Source organism: Lacerta agilis, chromosome 10, assembly GCF_009819535.1.
Source record: "Lacerta agilis isolate rLacAgi1 chromosome 10, rLacAgi1.pri, whole genome shotgun sequence".
NCBI classification, from domain to species: domain Eukaryota; kingdom Metazoa; phylum Chordata; class Lepidosauria; order Squamata; family Lacertidae; genus Lacerta; species Lacerta agilis.
Genome location: NC_046321.1, coordinates 22,810,347 through 22,836,779, shown reverse-complemented (window position 1 = coordinate 22,836,779; position 26,433 = coordinate 22,810,347). Strand labels below are relative to the sequence as shown.

Here is a 26,433-nt window from a genome sequence, read left to right as displayed (position 1 = left end):
AGTAACCTGGCCACTGAATTCTGCACCAGCTGAAGTTTCTGAACAGTCATCAGAGGCAGTCCTACACAGAACTCATTGCAGTAATCTAACCTATCAGTGATGGGTGTATTTAATCTTTGATTTATGGCCTTAGGGGAGCCACACCAATCTGCAGCTCTGGGTAAAAAGAATAAAGGGAGATAAGTGAAAATAAGTTGCTTCTTAGAACTGCGCACTAAAAAAAAATCCTTCACAGGCTTGGCTGGCTCATTTCTGTACAAGTCTGGAGAGATGATGCATTGCGTGCACCCCCTAACAGAAGAGGGCTTGCAATGAGGCTGCTACATGCTGCAGCTCTTGGGCTACTTCATAGCAACGATCTGAGGAAGTGGAGAAACAAATGGGAGGAACGCCTTCATTCGAGGAGAGGAAAAGTCTCAAGCTGTGCCAGCAAACTTTCCATCACTGCCTACCAGAAAAGGCTGGTTTTAGGCTGCGACTTCATGGAAGCATCTTGAGCAATGCCTTGCTAGGCTGCAGCTTATTATGGGAGCCCACCCCACTGTTGCATCCGTTGCCATAACATTCAGTCACCGCCAGGAACAAAGCAGTTCTTCACTCGCCCCGTCGACAGGGGAGGAGAGGTAATGGACGCATTGGCTGATTCTTGCTTCCTAAGCTGCTCTGCTTTGCCCTTCGGGAGTTAGCAACGGTGATGAACGCCAGTCTCTGGCAACGAGCGAACAGTGGGGGGGCTTAACCTCAGCATCCGGATTGGGTGATATCTCCACCTGACCGCTTCGTCACGGATAACGTGGTGAATATCTATAAAACAAAGAAGGGCGGGGAGAATAAAACAATTGGATCATGTTGGAGAGGACTTTTATGTTCACGTCAAAACTCAGGGCTACCCTCTGCCATTAACACTGCACTGGCTGACCCTAGGGCAGGGGTCCCCAAACTAAGGCCCGGGGCCTGGATGCAGCTCAATCGCCTTCTCAATCTGGCCCGTGGACAGTCCAGGAATCAGCGTGTTTTTACATGAGTAGAATGTGTGATTTTATTTAAAATGCATCTCTGGGTTATTTGTGGGGCATAGGAATTCGTTCATTCCCCCCCCCCCAAAAAAAATATATAGTCTGGTCCACCACATGGTCTGAGGGACGGTGGACCGGCCCACGGCTGGAAAAGGTTGCTGACCCCTGCCCTAGGGTGTGTGGTCTTGGAGAATCACTGCTAACAACTCAGTGGATGTGAATCACAAGAGGGAAAGGGACCGCTGCATTGAGATCTTGCCTGCAGGCATCCATTAGACACCTTTTTGGCCACTGTGAGAACAGGACGTCGGATTAGCTGGCCCTTTTGAGCTGATCCAAGCTGGGCTCTTCCAAGTTCTAGACTTCTTTATTAGTGTGCATTATAAAGCTGCACCAGATGTTTGGGGAGGGAGGGAGTAGAGAATGACACTCCACCACGCAGCACTTTTCCTACCTTCCATTATTGGAAGAGCCGTTAAATTACAATGGATGCTCTTGCATCACAGCAGTCCCGCTTTCTTGCCCTCTTTCAAGGCTTCAGACCCAGTAAATTGAAAGAAATGAAGGAAGGGGAAGTCACATGGCTTGCCACCACAAGTGCCTCTTATCGTTATGCAGGAAATGAAGGGGGGCGAGGCAGACGTTTTATTGTACTGCCTGCAGATAATTAATGAGCAGATATGAGTCTGCGGCTCAGAGATTATCTGCCCTCTGGGAGGATGAAGATCTACCAGAGACAGAAAAGGAAGACTCCTGAACAGGCTCAATTGAAATTAATGGGGACTGTGACTGAGTAATAACTGTATTTCTAGTTAAAGCAGGTGTAGGGAGCCTGTGGTTCTCCAGATGTTGCTGAACTACAGCTTCCATCAGCTCTGGCAAAAGCAGGGATGATGGGAGTTATAGTCCAGCAACATCTGGAGGCCCAGATTTCCTCCATGGTCTGAGCCACGGCAGCTCTTTGCTGGCTACTAACGGCCTTCACAGGTGCCATTTTAAGACTTTTGCCCTTCGGATGAGTTTTAGCTCCTAGTCTAGAGAGCAAATCGAAAAGCAAATTACAGGAAATGTGGTAAGCTGCCTTTAGTTGAGGTTTATCAGACAACTGGCTAGCTTTGTTTTGCAGACATACAAGTCTAGGTAGGAGGATTACAGGAAATCAAATCCACTTCAGTCTAAATGGTTCAAAGCAACAGTAATTAGCTAGCATCAAAGTCATCTCCAAGGGGGAATAAATTGAGAGCAGAACAGAGCGCCTGTACATGTTAGCCATGCAAATAAGCCTGAAGCTCCTGCAGGGAAAAAAAAAGCAAGGATCTCAATGTTCAGCCGGCTGAAAATGCTCCGTATGCATGGAGAATTAAGGACGCATCCACCCTTTAAAACAGAAAAAAATCCAAACTCAACCAGTTTTTAAAATTCTGTTATATTATTATTATTATTTATATTGCTGTTGTTGAATGGGCCATAGCTTAGCGGCAGGCTATGTGCTTTGCATTCATAAGTCTCCAGTCTCCATCCCCTGCATCTCCAGGCAGGCCTGGGAGAGAAGCCTGCCAGAAATTCTGCCCCTGGCCAGTGCAGGCAGTAATGAACTAGAAGGGCCAGCAGTCTGACTCTGCATAAAGCAGCTTCCTATGCTCCTATTATTATTGTTGTTTTAATAGAAACTGCAATCATTTTCGTGAAACCTTTCGTCCTCTAATTTTTGTGGCTTGTTCAACGTATTATGATGATGATTATATTGATATATTGGAACAGCTTCCTCTGCACATTTTGTAGCGCTCCTCCCCCCCCCCCCCGGCATTGTGTTGTTTTTAGATTTTAGATACAGTGGGTTATGAGAGAGAAAAGTCAGTGTGTACAAATGTGAAAGGAAATACTGCAAGTTATTTCTAAAAGCTGGAGCCCTGAAGGAAAGTCCTTGCATCACTGCTGAAGGGTTCTTGCCCTGGCGTAAGAGGCTCCATTGTGCTTTTTGCACCTGATTATGAGTGCCTGGCATTGCTTGGGAATTCCAAGAACCACCCACCAAAAACCAGCACATTTTTGAAAGGTCCAGTCCGCCATCTTGATTCAAAATGGCATCCAACTGTACCTAAACAGAGATAACTAAGGGACAATCAGCTTTCTAAAATATACGGTAGATTCTGGCTCAGTGTTGCAGCTGTCCAGGGTTTTAGAAATGGAATCTTTCCCAGCCCTACCTGAAGATGCCGGGGATTGAACCTGGGACCTTGCGTTTGTTTCGCTTGTGCCCTGCCACGAAGCTACGGTACTTCCTATCTCAATGCAGCTGCTCATATAGAAAGAGTACATAAGACTGTTGCCTTGAAAACAAAACCACTCCAGCAATCCTAGGAAAGGAGGCAGCTTTGTGTAAACCAATGCCACATACTCACCTCTGCGCAGACTGGATGGATTCCTATCGTGCTGTCCAACTGATCTTTTGTTATTCCGCATTTTATGGCCGCTGCAAATCCCTGGGTTATTTCTCCAGCATTTGGACCAAGCACATGGAAGCCGATCACACGCTCCTAAGGAACAAGGGGAACAACAAAAGCTTTTTTAAAAAATATTCTTTATTGAGTTTTTACATGGATTAATTGAATACATTTTCCATTCGTTCTTCAAAATATGCTATCTTATACACAAATGTAAACCAGGTTTTTCCAGGTACTCTTTAAAACAGTCCCACTCCTTTTTAAAACCTTTGGGTTTGGTTGATTTCTAATTACTTCTGTCATTTTTGCTAATTCCAAATATTCACACAATTTGATTTGCCATTCTTCCTTCGCTGGTGTCCTATACCCCTTCCAGTTTTTAGCAATCAGCATTATTGCTGCAGTTGTAGCATACAGAAACACCCCACTTTCATCATTTGAGATATCAATTGTCAGAATGCCCAGAAAAAAGGAACGACAAAAGCTTGACTTGCTGTGGCCTGAAACAATTACTTTCTTCAGACTGTCCAATACCTGAGAGAATTGGCATTAAATATGTTTCAAGCCCTTTTTTGTATTTTCACACCTGTCTTAAGTGACACATTATATAATCCAACTGTTATAAATCCAGAGGCTTGAGTATACCAAAAATGTCAACAATAAGCTTGTGTGTATGTGTGTAGCTTGCTCTGTTTTAACTTCCCACTTTAACACATATCTGTTGGAAAATAAATTTAATTGGGGGGGGGGGAACCCATGAGCAGCAGGGGTTTCATCTACTTTTTTCACTGCCATTAAAATATTCTACAGCAAAAGCCATCTGACTTCCAAAACTACAATGTAGTGACTTAGATCATGATCTATGTGCATTAGTTGGCTTGACCAAGGAGTGGATTTTTGTGAAAGAACAGAGTTCTGTTCAGTTCTGGTACTGAAAAATCCTTAGGCTAAGCATCTGCTCAGAGACATCCTGTTCTTTAATCCTACCATTTTGGTTTTTCCACTTGGCTCTTTGGTTCCTGTGAAGGATAAATGAGATCTGACCAGCCTGAAATCTGCACACCACTGGTTTGGATGAAGCATCAACCTATGGTTTGGTGTTATGTGATCAAGACAGACTGGACCTTCAGTCTAGCACAGTCATTCCTGCCTGACTTCCCTGGGGGTTGAGGCAAGACACGCTTTGCCAATTTGTACGCAACCCATTCTGCCTAATCAAGAAAGGAGTGGGAAGAAGGCATGTGAGAGCCTCAGGCTCAGATCTGTAACACTAAGCTTAAACTAGGGAGTGGGGTGCTCTCTGTCCTGTGCCCCTGCAAGCCACTGCTTCACCCCTGAACCTTCCAGAGGCTCCTCGTGAATAGAAACCTCACCTTTACAAGCTCCCTTCAGAACTTCCTGCTGCGCACAGGAAGGGTCACGTGTGAAGGAAAAACGCCCAACAACATGAGTTCTCCATCCCCAGATTAAACCCTCTTGTGCTCTTTTTGAATGCTTGGATAGGGCTTGTGTCAATGTGTGGAGGGGAAATTCTAGAACTGCCTGCATCTACTGTCTAGTTTTCACCCAAGCAGTTGGGCCTGAGGAAGGGATTCAACATAGCGCTATGGCAACTGCCAGCACAAGCATTTCAGCTTGCCAGAAGGAATGATCCCCCGCCTCTCCTTTCCCTACACGCTGCTCTGGGGGGGGGGGGGTCTTCCCAACCTCACCCAAGCCAATTGGGGGGGGGAGCCCCATTGTGCTAGTAGAAGTCCTTGCACAGGGCTCAGTAACTGAATCCAGCCCTGAGTACTTGGCTTTGCATTCTGAAAGCAGCACTAGATATGGACACTGTGCGTGAACAAAATCATGGACCAGCAGCCCTCCAGTTGTTGCTGGACTCCCAACTCCCAGCATGCCCTGACAGTATGGCTAGGGATGATGGGAGTTCTAGTCCAGCTACATCTTAAGAGCCACAAGTTCCTCACCCCCTAAGCCTAAATGTATCATTTTTTGTTTTTTCCATTGTAGCCCATGTTTAAAATGAGCAAAATGAAGGCTAGGATCCAGAGACTAAAAAGAAAGGGAAAAAAACTCCCCTCCCTCCCTTTAACCAATATGCTCCTCTAGCCTGTCAGAAATTGCTTCTGAGGCATCCCTCAGTTTCAAAAGCAGCTTGAGATAAGAACACAAGCATCTGCTTTTCCCACAATCCTTTGGACTCCAGCCATTATTACAACACGAAAACTAAGGCATCAACAACTATTAACCAGATATTATCTTGAGCAAAGATAAAAGAGGACTGCCACTTAATGAGTGTAACATCTAGCCAAGGTGTTATTAATTCAGTTACAAAGGCACTATAATTTAAGAGTTGGGTTTGTGGGTGTTTTTAAAAACCAACCAGTGCTTTCAAGGTAACATCCACGTTTGCCGCAATGAAAGGGAAGCGCTTTATCCCCAAGTCCAAGTGTCATCACAAATTAAGATGCATGAAGCTCACACAAATTCTGTCAGCATTCCCAGTGCCGTTTTGTCAGAAATTATATTGTAACATATTACAATGCATACAAAATCAACACTTTTTTTTTTTAAAAAGAAACCTCCTTGCTCCTCTAAAATGCTGGTAATTCTGAAAAACAGTGGCATGCTATGGATACCTGATCAGGAATATTGCAGATGACCTTTGCATAGCATCTGTTGTTGTCCCGGGCTGGGACAGTCCATTCAAGTGGCCAGAAGTAACTGTGGTAAACCTGGGAAAGCAATGGAGACATTTACCAGTGTTTGTGGAGATTTTTTTTAGTTTCTGAAAGGCATTATGCAACAGAAGTCCAAGGGGAATGGGAAGAGCAGGCAGGGCAATGAAACTCACCTACCTTCCCAATGCTAAGCATCGCTGCTACTTCCAGAGTGGGGTGGGGGTGGGGGAGTGAGGCATGAGGAGCTCAGTTTGGTACAGGTGTGGCACTTTGCCCCTCTCAGGAACTGGCCAGAGACACTTGGCACTGAGAAGGCAGGTGATGAATGTGAACAGTGGCAGAATAAGACGTCTCCCTGAACACTCACAACCCCTGGACTAGCGAGATGCTTACCAGATGGTGAGAATCCACATCAATGTAGGGTCTCAATGTCAGGAGCGTTGGGTGCATTATAAGCAAAATGCATCTCCTTCCTGTTCCCTGAACTGCAGCTTGATTCTGTGTTGTGTCAATAATAAATTTATATTCTTCTTCTCCCAGGCCTCTGACTAATTAAACAATCTATGGCCTTTTAAAGTGAGAGGGGCATTGTTTTGTTTGTTACTTTGTTATGCATTTTTGTGTTTTTATATTGTAAACTGCCCTGTGATCCTCTGATGAAGGGTGGTACAGAAATTTTAATAATAGGTGCACTGATAGTTTGCTTCTGTATGTCCATACTGATTCTTTGCATTTGCTTCCCAGGCTTATTAAACATGGGGGTGCAGGGTTAAGTCCAGTCAAAGGCGACTATGCCGTTCCGGCACTCATCTCGCTTTTCCGGCCAAGGGAGCCGGCGTTTGTCCACAGACAGCTTTGTGGGTTATGTGGCCAGCATGACTAAACCGCTTCTGGCACAAAGGGACACCATGATGGAAACCAGAGCGACAGAAATGTTGTTTACCTTCCCACCGCAGTGGTACCTATTTATCTACTTGCACGGGCATGCTTTTGAACTGCTAGGTTGGCAGGAGCTGGGACAGAGCAACAGGAGCTCACCCCATCGTGGGGATTCGAACCACCGATTTTCTGATCGGCAAGTCCAAGAGGCTCAGTGGTTAGACCACAGCGCCACCTGCGTCCAAGATGATGGTCCTACATCAAGGGTCAGCAAACTTTTTCAGCAGGGGGCCGGTCCACTATCCATCACACCTTGTGGAGGGGCTGGACTATATTTTGGAAAAAAAATATGAACGAATTCCTATGCCCCACAAATAACACAGAGATGCATTTTAAATAAAAGGACACATTCTACTCGTGTAAAAACACGCCGATTCCCGGACCATCCGCGGGCCGGATTTAGAAGGCAATTGGGCCACATCCGGCCCCCGGGACTTAGTTTGGGGACCCCTGTCCTACACACACACACACCAATCAAGAAGTAGAAAGGGGCACAAGATCGGCCTTGTGTTACACATTATACTGATACTATATTTTATACAGGACTGTTAGGGCTCACCTCAATGTTGTCCACCCCAAATGTCTCTATAGCTTTTTCTTCCGAGTAACCACAGGCGCCGTATTCCAGAGGAGTGAATACCGTGGTGGGAACATTCACGTAGTCACACTGTCAAGGAAAACACGCTTTTGTATGAGTGTCACACTCCCGTCGGCATCAGTAACAAAACACTGGGGTAGCTTTAACATCTCACAGGCTCAAGCAAAGGCCGGTGGAGCTTAAACGGTGCTTCGGTGCTGCTCACCTGGGCTGCTGCTTTACTGAGATGGGAGGGGGGAGAAGTGAGCGGAAGGCAGCACATGGTGCAGGTGCAGTGGTGCCAATCAGCTGAGCTCCCCACACCTCGTCCCCCCCCCAGCAAGCAGCAGCAACACTCACTGCCAGGAAACCAGGTGCACAACACCACTCCCCTTTTGCTGCCCCCGCTAATGGTGGGTGAATGTGCCCTGGAAGCGAGGAAAACACATTTGTCGGCAACAATTTTTTAAAAATTCCCTAAGACTAAGAAAACCCATATGAAAAACACAATGCAGCCTCTCATTGGGCCAACACACCATATCAGGAGTCAGCAAACTTTTTCAGCAGGGGGCCGGTCCACTTTCCCTCAGACCTTGTGGGGGGCCAGACTATATTTTGAAAAAAATATATGAACGAATTCCTATGCCCCACAAATAACCCAGAGATGCATTTTAAATAAAAGGACACATTCTACTCAGGTAAAAACATGCTGATTCCCAGACCGTCCGTGGGCCAGATTGAGAAGGCGATTGGGCTGCATCCGGCCCCCCGGGCCTTAGTCTGGGGACCCCTGCACTATATCAATCATGTAAACAAGAGTGCATGGGGGTGGTGGTGTGGCAGCTTGCATTATTATTCTGACTGTGGGGTGGGGAGAGGTTTGATTTCTTTAAAATGCACGATGATAAACCTCTCGCTCACCTTTGTGTTTGCGCCACTGTAAAGCCTCCGTACCAACAGCCTCCCTGCATGGATTGCGACTGGCGTCAGTTCCAGCTTGCCTTCCAACACATCTCCAATGGCATAGATATAAGGCACATTAGTTTGCTCCTCGTCATTGACAGGGATCTTTCCTGTTCTACGAGAGGGAGGAAAGAGGAGAGGTTCGGTGGCCTGTAGGTTGCGGATCCCTTCTTTCAAATCAAACATCATACAATTCAGGCTGTTCCAATGCCAGGGCAAGAGTCCACGCTGTGTTCATCTTGGCCGTGGCAGGATTTGCGATTCGGATAGCAAAACCTGCTGCATCTCGCAGACTTATCCCAGTGTCCTCAGAACAATGTTTCATGTCCACAGAGAACAGGCTTGGACCCAAACAGGAATGGATTCAAATTACATAGCCATTTGCGCATAAATTCAGGCAGAATGTGGGCTGCCAGACCACTGAAAGCACAGATTATTGTCAAAGTAGGTAGGAAAGGGAGAGATCACTAGGGATCCAGGACCTCAGTGCCTTTTAACAGCAGCATGGAAATGAGAAGTTTGCAAAGCCCCCCGTTTCCTTTTATTGCAGTGCTATGGTAGGATAAGCGTCACCTTTCACAGTCTCCCCTTTGCGTAACTGCTAAAAACATAGGAGCGCAGGAAGCTAACATATGAGAACTAATGGTCTCTCTAGCTCAGTGTTGTCTGCAGCGACTGGCAGTGGCAGCAACTCCAGGGTTTCAGACAAGAGTCTCTCCCAGCCCTACCTGGGAGACGACAGGGATCGAACCTGGGACCTTCTGCATGCAAAGCAGATGTTCCCGAGTTATCGCCCTGCCCCCCCAAAAGGAGCCCTATCAGGCATCAAAACTGGAAAGAATACACAGTACAAAGGTCATAGTTCACAGTGCTAACCGACACAGGTTTTTTTTAAAAAAAAATCTGGACCACGAAACCAGCAAGAGTGAAATAATGCAGAACCCTAGATTGCAGAGGTGTTAATCATTAACATTCAAGTTACTGCAAAAGTCCACCCTCTTTGCGTGTTTGGTAATGAAATACAGACATATATCAGACACAGAGGGCAGAGTTCCTCCTTATAAATTTATTTATATTTATATACCCATTTTTTCCTCCAAGGAGCTCAAGGTGGTGTACATGGTTCTCCCCTTCCCCATTTCACCCTCACAACAACCCTATGAGGTAGGTTAGGCTATGAGATGTTGACTGGCCCAAGGTCACTCAATGAGCTTCATGGCTGAGGGGGCATTCGAACCCCACTCCCCCAGGTTATAGTCCAACACTAACCATTATGCCTGCACAGACCTGCATTGGAAAGGAAATTTATCTCTCTCCCCCCTCAAATTAAATGCTTTAAGTCAATGCAATTGATGTTGGGGGGGGGGGGACAAAACCAAAACCACAGAGCAACAGTACTTAAGACAGTCAAGAGATTTAGCCTTACTTTTCATTGATCTTCACTCCAACTTTCTCCAAGCCAATTTTTCTCGTGCAAGCATCCCTCCCTATGGCCAGCAACACCTGCAGAACGTCAGTGTTTGTGTTAGTCATTTACTGTATCTCCCAGGCAGTGACCGCAGGTGCCCACTGGGGCTGGCTGAGTAGAAGGGAGGTCAACAGTAGGTGGCGCCAGAGGCAATGGCAGGTGGTGGTAACTAATACAGTCACGGTACCTGTACTGTACCTCATATAAAATACAAAACCGTGTATATCTCTGGATAGAAATGTGTTTAAATATTGAACTAAACTGACAATATCATACAAAAAGTATACATAGATATGTAAAAGATGGTTATGCAAAGTCTATAAGACATATGGGTGTATCTTCCCAATGTTGGAGGAGGTTATACTGTACAAAGTCATTCAGGCGTGTGGGTAAAGTTGATGTTTTAGTAAAGTTGATGGTTTGTACTGTTGTTATCTAAGATAAAGTCCAGACCTTGACGAAACTGCTGGTGAAACGGGAAGATTTGAAGCTGGCCACCCGTCGGGAGGACATACCCACACGCCTGAATGACTGTATAACCTTCTCCAACATTGGGAAGATAGACCCATATGTCTTATAGACTTTGCATAGCCATCTTTTACATTATATATTGCACTTTGAATTAGCACTTTGATGTTTGATAGTATATATAGGCTTTGCCTCTGAGGAAATATCTATGTATGCTTTTTGTATGATGATATTGTCAGTTTAGTTCAATATTTAAACACGTTTCTATCCAGAGATATACACGGTTTTGTATTTTATCTGACTGTCAGTCTCTGGGCTAGTAAATAGGAAGGGCAGGTCAAGTGAGGGCAGACTGAGGCTACTGGGGCAGTGCTTCATTCTCACTTATTTACCAGCCTCCACTGCTCCTGGAAGCTTAGGTGTTGGGGAGGGGGGGAAGTATATTAATAAATGCATTAAGATAACAACCAGAAAATCAATCAGAATCCAGGACCCCATGCCACAAATTCCATTGTGAAAATTGTTCATGGAGGGGTGGTCTGCACAACATCAGCACCTGAGAAGCTGCAGGGAAATGGCTGTGTGGACCTAGTTGTACCTAGAGGCAACCAACAGCTAACTCCACAGCTGTACCAACATCTTCTGCAGCAGCTGCAATCATGTGAATAGCTAAACACCCCTCCAGGTACAGCCCAGTTCACAGCTAGCTGTGTCCGTCTGTCTGTCCGTTGTCCCCCCGAATCATAAACATGTGCATCAAGTGGTTTTTAGTGGCTCGTGTAATGAGAAAAGCTGAGCATCTGACTCAGCACATAAACAATCTCTCAAAACCATTCAACAATTTGCAACAGAGAAGACCAGCACAAATTACTTACTGTATTGTATTCCCCTTGAAGTATTTCAGAAGAGTTTTCCGTGGAGTGAGATGTGACTCTGAGTATTCCGGGAGTTCCTTCCTGGATTTGTTCAATCTGCAGAATTTTGAACATTAAAATGTTACCTCGGTGTGTCAAGAAGTAGATGCATTGGTTCAAACCACGAATGCATCAAATACAAGTGTATTTTTAACTCGGGGTGTTGTTGAAATTAGAGGGAGTTGTTGAAGGAGGTTCACTAGATTTCTGGAATGGATCCTACCTATTTACTAGAGCTGTTTCCCCTGAACAAAAACCAGAGATTTAACGAGAAGGAAACAATACTTTTAAGCTACTCACATTTAACCTAAAGGCCAGTGCATATTTCATTATTATTCTAGTCAGTGATTTATTAATCGCCTTCTAAACGGCCGCCTCAAGGTGATTTATGCAAAACTAGAACACACACAGAAACAATACATACATTTAACACAAGATTTAAACCCTAACAAGTAGACACGCATGCTAAAGAACCATTTATGCAGTTGAGAATGTCATGAATGCTAAATATCTTTATCTATATCTGATCAACATGATGGCAGCCATGTTTGTTGTTTATGTGCCTGCCCCGGTCGAGTAGAAAATAGATATGTTAATATCAAAAGGACATGTGGTTGAAAAGTGCCAAGACCATTCTCCATTTTACCTCCCCCTACAGATCCGGGCTCGCAGAAAAGCACCTGGGATAACCACCAGCAGCGATATTTAAAATTAGACCTCCCCTTTCGGTGTTAAAAATCACACTACCTGCATGTGAATGGGAAAGAGCCATGATTTAACAAACATGGCTGCTCTCATCACATTTCATGTGACCTTAAATGTGATCATGAATCAACTAAAAAAAGATGTTGCAGCTTTGAAGTCAAGAGGATTCGGAGAATTAGCCCTACATTTACACCACAATCTCCAATGCAATCTGCAAACATCCATCCAAGGAAAATAAATGGCTATATCTATGGTTTATGAAAAATATTAACCTCTTTGCTGCAGCAGTTAAAGGTCCTCAAAACTGGCTTCTAAGTGACGCACAACCTCTTTCTCTTTATAAATAAGTCATTTTTATGACAGCTCTATGGCGGTTCTTTTATAACACAGGAAATGAAAACAATGAAAGTGCTGCTGCCACTTATATCGCTGATTCATACCATAGCATTCCAAGGCAATAAAGGACAAAGGGGGCTGAGTTCTCAAAACAATGCGGAAATTTAAAAAGGTGTTAATAAATGGAAGCACCACCTTGCGTACACAAGGTAGCTTACTTCCTCCAGTCAAAGGGAGTTAACTTCCTCCAAGTGCCAAGCTAGTCTAAAGGAGTTCCTGCACTTTCAATAGCTTTGTGCCAAGAAGCTGGTTGGCAAATGCCCTCTCTCCTGTCACGCTATTCAGGACAAGTGTCCTCCTTGGCTGGTAGGTGGAGCAGCCCTCCCTACTATTGAGCCCATTTCACAGAACATTTTGTCTGCCATGGGTTCACTTACTGAGGTATCTTGTTTCCTGCATCAAACACACACACACACACACACACACACACAATCATCTATGTTGAAAAGGGGGGGGGGAACCCACAGAAGGTAAACCGCTGCCAAATCTAGCAGACGCAGAGTCAACTCACATGATTACTTCTGCAGCAATTCTGAAGAAGTTCAGATCCCTACAGTCTACACAGGGCTAGAATTATGCTCACTACAGAGCCAGCCCTACTATTAGGCAGAGTGAAGCAACCTCCTCAGGTAACAGATTCTGTGCTATCCCTCCACCCCTCTTACCTGGCTAGGCACATGCTTCCGAATGAACTTGACACCATGTTCTTCCATGTGCTCCCCTATTTTGTTTGCCATCTCCTGATCAAAGCCCCTCAGGAGAATGGACCGCACCATGACAGTCACATCTAAGCCAAGGCCTGCAAGGAATCCTGCACACTCGAGGGCAACATAGGAAGCTCCGACCACCAATGTTTTCCCCGGGCAGTAATGCAGGGAGAAGAGATCATCACTGGGGGAAAAATAATAATACGAATGAATAGCCGAGTCAAAAATCCATACAGCTGAGATGTACACAACTGACACTGTTCAAATTAAAGGAGGGGCAACGGCTTATTCCATTATGTTTTATCTCTACATTTGTGCTTCATGAATTTTTACACACCGTCTTGCACCCCAGAAGGCAGGAGATATATCAGTCAGCAAACTAACTGGAGAATGTAAAGAATCTCAGAGAGCATTATCTAAAGCAAGTGGTCACAAATGAACCGGTTTATGAGCTGGTGATGAAATTAATGCTATTTACATAGTAAACAAGGAAGACCACAAAAGTGGTACAGACTGACTTCCTTTCTCCACATTCTGCTCTGCAAATGGGAGACTTCACATCAGGAACCAGAAAGTCCAGGGCTATGTCTCATTCCAAGCCTTTTCTGCCTCCAGTCTTAAGAGTTACATATGAAGAAGCTCAAATCTCTTTTGACTGGCTGTATATTTTCCACAGAGAAGGAAGTGGAGGAGAGCCATTTGCTATGCAAACAAGCCCTCCTGTCACATGCCAAGAAATCGAAACCCGAAGCAAGAATGGCTCGTCACTTGAAAATTGATATTTTGCCCAAGGAGGAAAGGAGATACGAGTTTTAAGTGGCAAGCTGTTCTGACACATAAGTGCTTTTAAGCAAGCAAACCACATGTGAAAACTGAGACTATGCCACTTCAAAACTCTGTATGTTTGAACCAGCCCAGAGTCACTTCACTCACAACACCTGACACTTGCTTTGAGTGACAGCAGGCACTTCCCCCAGGACATAAGACACATTTTAACGGGTTATCTCACCTGGTGATGCAATATTCTTTGTCTCCAGGGATGCCCAGATAACGGGGCCTCTCTCCAGTGGCAATCAGAAATCTTTCTGCTGTGTAAAACTTCTGTACTCCTTTGTTATTTGTTGCCTGTAAATAAAAATGCCGGCAGTTTTTAATTGTAAAAGCCTGTGGCTGTGAGCTCTCATTCCATTAAGCCAGAGGAGGATGGGAGATGTTGCTGGACGCCAAATGCTGTGGGCTAGCAGCCAGATCTAGTGGGATCTCTTCATTTGAAGCAGACCAGCCAACCTTCTCCAGGAAAAGAAGGGTACGTGATATTTTAATGTATTTGATTTTTGTTGGAAGCCGCCCAGAGTGGCTGGGGAAATCCAGCCAGATGGGTGGGGTACAAATAATAAATATTATTATTATTATTATTATTATTATTATTATTATTATTATTATTATTAAGGCGGCAAGTTCTATTACCTTAATTTTGTGTGGCCCGATGAACTCTCCATAAGCGTTTTCGTATGTAACTTTATTCTCTCGGAGAGAGACCCTGTAGCCCCAGTTCAGAGAGCCAATATAATTCTGAACTGCTTCAGTCATAGTATCCCAGCTGTGATTTATGGCTGAGGATTTCAATACAAAACAAAACAAAAGTTAGATGAAAGTTCAGTCCTCAGCTTCCCAAGGCCTTCATTTTCCATTAGCATGCTATGCAATAACAGACACACCTGATGCAAAGCTGTGTCTCTCCTATTTATAATTAACTAAATTCCCCCAAGGTTTGTGGAGTTTTGCCAACACTGCATGGATAACAATGTGGGTGAGTGTGGTCCAGCGTATATTGCAGGTGCTGCTGCATAATGCTTTGAAGTCATTCTTTAGAAAGGAAGGTCTTATACACGCAGAACTCACATTTGCTTTGCTATTATCACCACTACTATGAACAAACATCTGATCACAGTCTTCAGATACTCCACTTTGGGTCTCCAGCTTTTAGGCAGATAAAATATGTGATCACAATAAATACTCCTAGAACAGCCTTCCTCAACCGAGTGCACCCCCTGTTTATTAACTACAGCGCCTTTCAGGCCCAGCAAATGTGGCTTAGGGCCAGGGATTGAGGGAAATGTAGTACAGTATTGAAAATAAATAAATCTGTAAGGCACGAGGTTGGGGGAAGGCTACCTGGGAATGCCAAAACAGTCTATAAATTTCGGGGGGAGAGTGTGTATGTGTGTGCGTAATGCAGACCTCCACCCCTTTGAATCCTGCTCCCCACCAATGGTCTCTCTACACCCTCCACTCAGGTTAAACTTCCCAAGAACAGTACAGATTACACAGCCAACAGACAACATGGGATTCTCTGTCTATACCTTTGTCATCCAGCTGCCACCCAAACTTGGGCGCATCCTTTATGGCTTGCCCAAGCAAAGCCGTCTGGTGCATCAGCTTCTTTGGGATACATCCTACATTGACGCAGGTTCCTCCGAGGCCTGCAAAAGAAAGGCAACCTTCAGTATTCAGTATGGCATTCAAATTGACCAGCTATATAACTATTGGTCTGTAGGTTATTGGCTGTAGTCAGACTGCTTCTTGAAGGCCTTTAAACAGGGAAGTTGACCCATTCTGTCATAGCATCCAGTCCTTCCTCTGTAACAGCAACCAGAGTCCCTGCCTTCCCCAGGGCAAATGGAAAAACGTTGTTGATCTGGACTTTTATTTCTTCAGTGGGGAGGGGGGAGGCAGATATGGAAGCCAGGGACAAGCAAGGTGGTTTGAAGCCTATGTGACTGGTGCAACAAGGCCACCCAATTGTTCAGAGGGAAACTGGGCCCAATTTTGTCTTCCCTCACCCTTCAGAAGCAGCAGCCAGGAACACTCTGGCTGAAGGGAAATAAATGGATGGTCCCTGTTGCCCCGAAACTCCAGCAAGATAGGAAAGAACCATGTCTCACAAGGAGGTCATCTGCTTTGCATGGAGAAGGTGCCAGGTTCAGTCATGAAACCCTGGAGAGCCCCTGCCTGTCAGCGTAGACAAGACTGACCTAACTGGACCGATGGTCTAACTCAGTGTAAGGCAACTTCCGACATTCATTCCACAAAAAGGCAGGGCTGCAGTAGGGAGTGGATGAAGCGTCCTCATCATTTTCAGACAAAGAAAATGGAAGGCAAAGGACTCTGTAGCTGCTGCAACAAGATCCAAATATCACTTCCCCAAGTGAGCATGCTGGCTGCAGGGAACCTGATCCTATGCGCAGATTTTTTTAAAAAAAATTTTTTAGTAAGATGGGTCCCTGCAAGGCATTTGCCTTTCCTGGGTAGAATCTCAGCAGTAAAAATGTTACTGCTGCCAAAATTAAACATTTCTATTTCAGTCTTTACCCATCAAAATATCAAATCAACAAATAGCTACTAAGGGCAACAATTATTCTTAATATATATTGAAGGGCGAAAAGCTGAAGTAGTACTTTATGTGTTATGTTCCCTGATTCTATAGGCAATCGTGTGTTCAAGGGTTAGGACAGGGGGGAAACAATGCAACATGTACTATGGTGTACAAGATTGGAAGAAAATTCCAGATTTGAATGGATGTCTTTATAATAATACAATAATAATTTTTAAAAATTCCTTCCTGTAGCACCTTAGAGACCAACTAAGTTTGTTCTTGGTTTGAGCTTTCGTGTGCATGCACACTTCTTCAGATACACTGAAGTGTGCATGCACACGAAAGCTCATACCAATAATAAACTTAGTTGGTCTCTAAGGTGCTACTGGAATGATTTATTTTTTTTTGTTTCGACTACGGCAGACCAACACGGCTACCTACCTGTAACAATAATAATTATCACTGTTATAAGATTCCTATACCATCTTTCCTCCAAGGTGGCGTACACACTTATCCCCTTCCCTTATTTTATGCTCACAACAACCCTGTGAGGTAGGTGACTTGCTCAAGGTCACACAGTGAGCTTCATGGCTGAGTGGGGATTTGAACCCCAGTCTCCCAGGTCCTAGACAAACACTCTAAGAACTATGCCACACTAGTTTCCCTAAAGTAGCAAAGGCTGAAAACCATTTACTTACCCCATCTTGTTCCCAAAGGAGTAGGGACAACAAAATCCAGAACTAAGACCTTCTTGCCAAGTTTGGCAGCTTCCTGGAAATCAAACAAACAAACAAAAAAACAACGACAGCTGAAAATCTGCACTGTAATAATGGTGTGGCCAAGTTGTAAAACAAAAAAAAACACCTGTTTTATTATGAATTTGGGGGTTCAATATCTAGTGTTTACAAGGAGCAACCTTTCTCCCCAAGTTGGTTACAAATTGATGTGTCAGTCAAACGTCCTGTTATAACCGGAAAAAACAAATGGTCCAACACATTTTGAATTTGCCTGAAGTCTTTTAGCACATTTTTGGGAAGGGCTTTCCAGGACAACTTCCTTCAATCTTGCTATCTTTCATGATGAAAAGGCAAGATTGGATTTTTCACGACAATTACTGCAGTCACGAGAAAAACACCACTTAGCTGAATGCCTCAGGCGCAAAAGGAGGAAGGGAAGGGTGAATGCTAACAACACAAACTTTAATTAAACGCCGAAAGATAATTTGGCTGCTCGAATTCCCACAACTCGGACAAATGATGGGTTGAACCCCATTACATGGATGGCCCTCAAGACTTCTGGATCACAAGGCATTTTAAATGATGGTACTTCTTAAAATTAGCTTTATTCCCATGCAACAAGTGATGTGTTAGTCAAGCGTTGCTGGCATGTGAACTCGGCCTTCGCCCCCAGCCATGGCCTGCATCTTAAGCATTCCAAAGCAGATCATTATGGGTGAATACACTAAATGCAAGGATGAGTCCCCAGACTCTGGCTGCGCCGCAGAACTGAGTATGGGCCAAATCACATGTTACATTATTCACACTTTTCTTAAAGCATGCTTAGCTGGCCACTTCTTTTATTTTGAAGGAAAGGCAGCCCCTGGGCTCTGATCTAGAATGTGTTCCTGGATCGGGAAACATTTGCTCAATAAACCCTCAAGACCACCCCTCCCCGGACTACAATTTGTGCCTAAAAGGGGAAATACTGGTAGTTGTGTGGGGCAGGATTCTGGGACAGAAAACTGGCACTAGGCACCAATGCAGACTGAAGAACACCTTCATTGCCAGGTTCCCACACCTTTAGTTTGAAGAAAAAGCAAAGCGGATAAGTTAAACAAGCTTTTTTAAAAAAAAAAGTATCAGCAGTACAATGTGTAGTTTGGCTTTGAACTTCCAATCCTGGCTGGGTGTATCGAAGTGGCAAATCTAACACCCACCAGCATTCATAGGCAGCTACCAGGACACCAGCTCCTTGGCAGGGTCCACTACCACAGGGCATGTCAACTGCCGGCCATTTTATTCTTCTGCTTTGGCCCCAACATAGCCCTGCTCAGAGGAATTGTGGGTAACTAAGATGGCGGGTGGCTCTCATCAAGTTGGTACAGACAGCAGCACTGCTGCTGCCACTGACACCACCACCAGGTAAGCCCAGCAGGAGGCCCCCGAATGCAGGAGCAGGCCCACCAGATGGGCCTTTGCATCTAGAGCCAGCACAGCTCATCTCCCAGTCATGGTTGCTGCAGCCAAACGCCAGGGGGGTGGGAACCCCTGCTGAAAAGAGGCTGGTGTGCGTCAGGGGCTCCAAATGCCGAAAGGGTGGCTATTTGAGTCACCGGAGCACTAACAAATTTATTGCAGCATAAACTCTTCCGAGACAGAGCACTGCTCTGTCAGATGCATGAAGGGTTATGCTCAGTTGTGCACAGTCAGCAGGACGCGGCGGCAAGCGTGGGGGAATGCTACTACAAAGTGAAGTCAGGAGGCTCCCTACTGCAACAGAAGGGTGTTGCCATTTCACTGTACAGAACGCAAATGCAAGATCTGAAGAATAGAAGATCCGATCAGAAAGGGTGTGTGACACCCACTCCCTACTGATAACGAATTGACAAAATATAAATACCAAAAGGTGTTCTGACTGACGGCTGAATAAATTGTTGTTGTTGTTGTTGTACATACCAAAAGGGAGACAATTGCTTTCTGTAAGTGAGCTGGCCCAGGCCTGCACAAGCCAAACTGAGCCCAACCAACTCTGACTGATACTGTCAAAGCTGCAAATGAATGAATCCTAACTCAACAACTTCATTGGGAAGCTTCACTGGAAACGTTTTTCTAAGTTTGGAAGCCTTCAAATGTGGTACAGAGCATTCAGGGAGACTGAAATGCTCTCCCACTTCTGTCCTCCCTGAGTGATACCTGTTTTAATCCGTCATCTGCGTTTCTGGGGAAAGACTCCTGTCTGAAATCCTAGAGAGACACTGCCAGGAATAGAAAATGTAAAGCTAGATGGTCATTATCAGGCAGATTCTCACATTCCTATAATTCTCTCTCCAGTGCTACAGCTTTATCATTCAAATCACAGTAGGAACTAGAAAAAGCATACTAACTACTTTGCTGACATGGGTATGAAACATTTGCTTGATTTCTCCCTAAGTAGGTGGCCTTTTCTTGTCCGCTGTTGTCTTCTCCCTTTCCCAAATTCATTAGGCTTGCATCAAGAACTCTTGTGCTCAAGCTGGTGATTAAGCGTGGCCTATTTTAGATGGCAGGCACTACTCATCAGTACATTACACACTTGTGCTCCCAACTGCAGAACCATCATTTGTCTGCAAAAGGAGCAAAGCCCAACAATTTAAATAAGGCACTCGCACTTTAGTGTAATTAATCACCAGCCTGTTTTTTAAGCCATTGACCACGTATCAGATCTCTAGAATGGCAGGAGCATCTTCCTGGAGCACCAAGATGCATAGACACAGTCTAATTATTCCTGGAGATGATGATCAAAGGAAGCAGAGAAGAGAAAAGAGGAAGGAGATAGAGGCCCCATCTGCACTATACATTTAAAGCAGTATCATACCACTTTAAACAGTCATGGCTTCCTCCAAAGACTACTGGAAATTGTAGTTTGTTATGGGTGCCAAGAGTTGTTAGGAGAGCCTTATTCCCCTCACAGAGGTACAATTCTCAGAATTCCCTGGAAAGAGGGACTGACTGTTACGCCATTCTGAGATACAGTTTCTGCCCAATTATCAAGAGCAACAGGATAGAATGGATGGACTCCAGATGGAAAACTTGGTCTTTAGTCAGAGTAGAAATGTTTCCAGAAAAAGGGGGTTCCAGGTCCATTCCAGAAGGTGGATCTAAAACATATCAGTGATGTTCCCAGACTAGAATTTGCCTTGCAAATCCAAGAAGCCTCTAGAATTTGTCATCAATCCTTTTGCAACACTAATGTTACAGAGTCTGCACAGAGAAGCGTATCTGCACAAGGCCATTTTGCATATGGACAGAATGGATTGCAAAATCTTTTTCAAACACCAGAATCTCACTCCTACAGCTTAGACAGAGTGGATCCATTCCTGGAGTAGGACCAAGCTCTGGTTGGCTAGATTGCTTTCATGACCACACTTCTACTTATCCTACCTTGGAAGCTGCAAGTCCACCTGAGCCCCCTCCAATAACTATCAGATCGTAGTCATAAGAAGGTCCCAGTGCTTGTCCATTCACATCCAGAAGCTTTTTCAACGTTCTTTCATGGTGCACCTAAACAAGAGGGGGTGGGGAAATGTGTCCATTAAAATGTGCCCGGAATAGCTTGGTACTATGGATCAGATGATAGGAAAAAACGATTAGGGGGGGGGGGCGGGAATCATATGGGGAGAATAAGGTGCACTGGGAGTGTTTAGCAACACAATGGAAGCTGCCTTATACCAAAACAGACCATTGAACCATCTAGCTCAGTGTTATCTTTGTTTTTTACTAGCATCTTGAGGTCCACCAAGCAGAGCCAGGTGGGGCAAAATGGTGGCACAGGTAAGAACCAATTGCCTATTGCACCGCACCGAACCATTCACAGGGGATGACCAGAATCTGAGTTATCGCAGACCTGGGATGCTAATATGGAAAGAGAAACTTCAGTAGTGATTGTCAATTATATAAACACAATCTCTTTCCTTAAACCACTGTGGCTGTTTGTCCTTGCTGATAACACTGCTGTGATGATTACCAGGCCTACAAAAGTAACCACAACAAATCGTCCAAGCTACAAATGTTAAAACCATGACTATTTCCAGGAGTGGCGCTTTAAACATCACTGACTACCTTGCCCCCCAACTCCTCCCCCATCATGTGCTAGCAGTTGCAGAGATTGTAAGGAAAGAGGCACTCATTGTCTGAATTATCAAATTTGGAATCAAAATTCTCCTGCAGGAAATTTGTTACCTGTCTTGTGGATGACTGGGTGCACCTGCCATCCCCTTTTGTAAAATTTAATAGCTTGTTCCTACTCTCTGCTTTCCACCATTTGCTATGTTTGTTACTTGGGGCCGGTGTTGCTAAGCAATGGATGATTTGGCCGTAGGGCAGTGGGCTAGTTTGATTATCTTCTAACCTGCTCTAATCCTAGAAATCTATAAAATGAATAGTGAGAGTCCATAGTCAAGTGAATGGAAACATCCTGGAAAAGGGGTGTCCACCTTTTGCCTGGAATCCTGCTAGAAACTGAAAATATCTCGGAGGAAATCCCAGTTTACTACAAGGTAAAGATATTTAGATATTAAGATTTGATCGGAATCTTTGCTTTACTAAAGTTAGGAGCATCCACAGTTGTGATGAGAAGTGCTGTAACAACTTTACATCAATCTTCCCCCCCCTTTCCCCCATAGTGGGGCAGAAGTAGAGGAAAGGGTTGAATCTGCCCCGTCTCCCCACCCCCTCTTACAACCTCCCTAGACTACTTTTGCTTAAGTAAATAAAGTCACAGGGAAAGACTGCAACTCACATCTAGTTAGGCCTTCATTTCATTTTAGAACTTCGTCCTGCAAAACTATAAAGAGAACCTGTAAAATGTTAAAATCATCCTGTTTGAACAGCAGTTTTGCTGCCCCACTGTCTCCATAGCCAATGCTATGCTTCTCGTAAATATCCATGCCGCCAAATAATTAACAAACCTGAATTGCCTGTTCACTGGCATGGGGATCGTATTTGCATGAAACTCTCCTCCACTCACAGGTTGATAGCTTTAGACACAAGGCACAGAGACAAGTGTACCTACTGCAACCCTGAACCCATCTCTTTGGCATGCACATAAAAAAGCCCGATCAGCTTTGCTGGAAAGGATGGGAAGAGTTTGGCAAGGCGCCAAGTTGCTTGTTGCAGAAGCAGCCATCATTATGTGAGATGCAGCCCCACTCGTCAACTGAAAAGGCACAGCTCTGTTCAGCTGCAAATAAATCAAAAGCCTACCCTTTTGTATGCATGCATTTCCTCTACACCAGTTTCTGTGTATGCTCCAGAAAAATCAAATCATACCATGCCACAGCCCAGAAGAATTGGACTGGTAAACTATGATTAGCAGCCATTATCCTGCCATAAAGATTATCTAAATTTCACAAATGCATTTTGACAGCTGAGGTTGGCAAAAGACATTCCATATCCCTCCACTCCGGTTAAAGTCAATCATTGTATCAAAAATTCACAAGGCCTAAACTTCACCAGGAGCAAAAACTGGCACAGCACTCTCCCGCCTCTGGATAAAACGTTTCCGCTACCATTGACCTCGGTGGTACAAGAGGATCTCAAGAGCAGATATAAGTCAAATTAGAGCAGTTCCAGAGGGCCTTGATTTTTGGAAATGAGAGCATTCAGATTTACTTATTTATTCCACTCTTCTTAACAAGGTATTTATTTATTAATTAGAAATATACATATATATACTGTTTTCCATTTATTATGCATGCATCTCAAAGCGCTTCATAAAATGCATAAAAGCATGAAATTGGCAGCTGTTAAAAATGTCCAGAGAGATCCCCTCCAGATGTCCTTTAAATTGGGCAGCCATGATATTTGTGCTTCCAATACTGTTTGCACCTGCAAAAGGTTTTATTTTGGGGGGCGGGGGGAGAGATAGGGTTGTATCCAATGCCAGTACAACTCAGAGTAGACCCTTTGAAGTAATTAGACATGATTAACTTAGGCTTATTAATGGGCCTACTGGTCAGTAATCACACAGTTCAAAGATGGAGTTAACTCTTCATTAGCAAGAAGACAATTTCCACAGGCCTAATCAGCAGAGCAGATCATTCCCAGTGTTCTTCCTCCATGAAAATCCCACTCTCCTGCTTCAGCTTCTGCCTCTGATTCTGGACTTCTCTCTGCCACAGACTCTCCCAACTCACTAAGCCCTGTTGCCTCTTCAGCTTCCAACGCCACCTCTTCCCAGTCTTCTCCCTGACCACTCAATTGTGGTCCCACCACCAGTCCATAGCTGTCAACCCTCCCTGCTGTTTCCCAATGCTATAATAAGGGAATTTCCTGCAAAAAAAGAAAAAGGTTGACAGCTATGACACTGATACCAATAATAAACTGACATTGCTGACTTTTGGGGTGAATGGTGGGCACAAATGGAATACGACGCTTCTTTCTGAATGCTTTTAACCTACGATTTTTGAACTCAAATCAAGATAACTTAACAGTAATTCACAGAAACACAACACAGCTTTCAGCACAGAAGCAAGTCACAGGGGTGAGCAACCTGAGGCCCTCAGTGTAATTTAGGACTCAAATTTCCATCAGTTATAGGCCAGCAACCTATGTCGAAATCTAGGTTCAGATTTCTACTCAGCTATGAAGCTCAATGAGCATCATCATCTCTCAGCCTGATACACACCACAAGGTTATTTTGAAACCAAAATGGTGCTTCAATTTCTTTGGGGAAAGCGTAGGTTCAAAGCGTAGGAAATCTGGTAATTATCATTCAGCGACCTGTAATCTCATGGAATGCAAATGCTTCCAATCGCAGGGAGAAGTCTAGCACAGTTGCCTGAGTGGCCTCAGAACTCCCCTCCAGATCTTTGTGCTGAATGTAGGCAGGTTTGAAGCGGAACTGGCCTTAACAGAAACTTAAAAACAAACAAACAAACACCTAGTTATTTGTCATTTGCAGATACCGGTATTATACAGAACAGGAACAAATTAACTCCCCTCCCACCCACCCCTAGACGAACATATTAATACATGAGATGTAACACAATTGTAGCCATAATCACCCTAAAAAAAGAAACAAATGTTTGTCCACAGCCTGCAATGTGTTGCTGGTGGCAGATAGCAATGTTCCTTTGTGTACGAATATACAATAAAGTCAAACAATTATTTTTAGAAATTGTCTCTTGTTAACAGGAACTCTTGAGGGCCCAGCTTACCTGCACACCCCTTCTCCACTCTCAGCCCTCAAGTGTTCACCCTGAACAGGCATAAAGACTTGGATGAAAATGCTTCTACCCTTGACCTCAAGGCAACAGTGCGCAAGTCAGGGATGAACTTACTGGCAACTGTGCTCACTACAGCACAGATCTATCTACTCCCTGGCCAGATCTCTGTACTTTGGCCATTTCCTGCAATTTATATCCCACCTTTCCTCCAAGGAGTTTAAAATGGTATGCATGGTTCCTCCCCCACCCCCCTTTTATCCTCAAAACAACCCTGGGAAATAGGTTAGGCAATGCCTGGCCCCAGCAGGTCACCCAATGAGCTTCATGGCTGCCCAGGTCCCTACTATAACTGCCACACCACACAGACTAGAGCAAGCATAGGCAAACTCGCCCCCCCAGGTGTTTTGGGACTACAAATCCCATCATCCCTAGCTAACAAGACCAGTGGTCAGGGATGATGGGAGTTGTAGTCCCAAAACATCTGGAGAGGGCCGAGTTTGCCTATGCCTGGACTAGAAGGCTATTAAATTTAAACTACAGCACGGAGGGGGGGGGGGGTACCATTCCAATGCACTATTCTATCCTGACGCCTCCCTTTCAAAGCCACGCTGCTTTTTAAAAAATAAGTGTTATCGGAAGATTTAACTCTTCCCCCTTTGCCCTTTCCTGCCCCATATGCTTCGAAGTGCCCGCGAGAAAACCTAATACCAAAACACAGGAAGACGAGGACACGCATTCATGGAACGAAGCAAACGGTGCTTGAGGCTTTCCCCTTCTTTGTGGGGGAGGGAAACCAAGACTCACAGCGCAATCCTATGCACGTTTACTCAGAAGCAAGCTTCCCGCCCGCCAAGTTCAGTGCACGATCCCATGCAAGTTTACTCACAAACAAGCCCCACTGATTTCCATGGGCCTTTAACTCCTGGGTAAGTAAAAGGGGTGTTTAAGGACCCTGGTGAGAGCTTTGTTTTGTTTCCAGCCGCTTCCTACCTTCCCAGTCTTTTCTTGGCCTCCGATCTGATTCTGTCGGACGAAGACGACCGGCGCCGACGGCTCCATGGCGAGTTCCAGGACCGCGACTCTCAGCAGCGGCGCATCCTCTGCAAAGGGGAAGAAAGGAGAAGCACGCCGCGTGCGCGAGGAACGCCTTTTATGACGCTTCGAGCCCGGGGATTGGGGGGGCGTGGCCTCCCGCCTCCCCTGCGCCGCGACTTGCCAAGTTCCTTGAAGCTCTGCGCTGAGTCAAAGGCGAAGTAAGCATGACTTGCTGTTTCTGTGACTCTCCCCACCCCCCACCCCGCGCTTCTTCCTCCTTCCTGCTCATTACGTGCCACGAATCGAACTGGGCCGAATTCGCAACGTTTCTTTTTTGGGGGGGGGGGGTTGTTAGTAGTAACACGTGGCTCCTCGGCAGCAAGACCCAATGGCTTCAAGTTGCAAGAAAAGAGATTCCGACCGACTAAACTTTCAGGGAGGGGGAACTTTCTGACAGCTGTTCCGCAGTGGAACAAACTTCCGAGAGGTGGTGGATTCTCCTTCCTTGGAGGTTTTTAAACAGAAGTTGGGTGGCCATCTGTCATGGATGCTTTAGCTGAGATTCGTGCGTTGCAGGGGGGGTTGGACTAGATGACCCTAGGGTCCCAACTCTTTAAGATTCTATGATTCTACTGTATTGCGTTGAGCGAGACTGCTTGCTCTTCCTGCTCAGTTCCTGCTCAGTTCCCTGGCTCAAACTCTCCTACACTGCAGACACTTAAAGATGCTCACATTTCATTGAATGCACGGATCGGACATCCACTTTCCCTTCCATTCTGAGCAAGGGGCAGATGCAAAGGACTTGTCTCTGTCAGCA

At 45.0% G+C, this 26,433-nt stretch overlaps 1 protein-coding gene across 1 annotated transcript; it reads right to left on the bottom strand.

Annotated features, from left to right (window-relative positions):
• Nucleotides 1-244: 244 nt before the first annotated feature.
• On the bottom strand, nt 245-25,823 carry TXNRD1 (thioredoxin reductase 1; the record flags this gene model as incomplete). Its single annotated transcript, XM_033162593.1, has 14 exons — nt 245-804; nt 3,419-3,553; nt 6,103-6,198; nt 7,643-7,750; nt 8,582-8,738; nt 10,050-10,126; nt 11,435-11,530; nt 13,240-13,465; nt 14,291-14,406; nt 14,749-14,894; nt 15,645-15,764; nt 17,356-17,428; nt 20,797-20,916; nt 25,572-25,823. Coding segments are annotated over 14 exons (1,785 nt in total), but the record flags the coding sequence as incomplete, so codon positions are not given.
• Nucleotides 25,824-26,433: the final 610 nt, after the last annotated feature.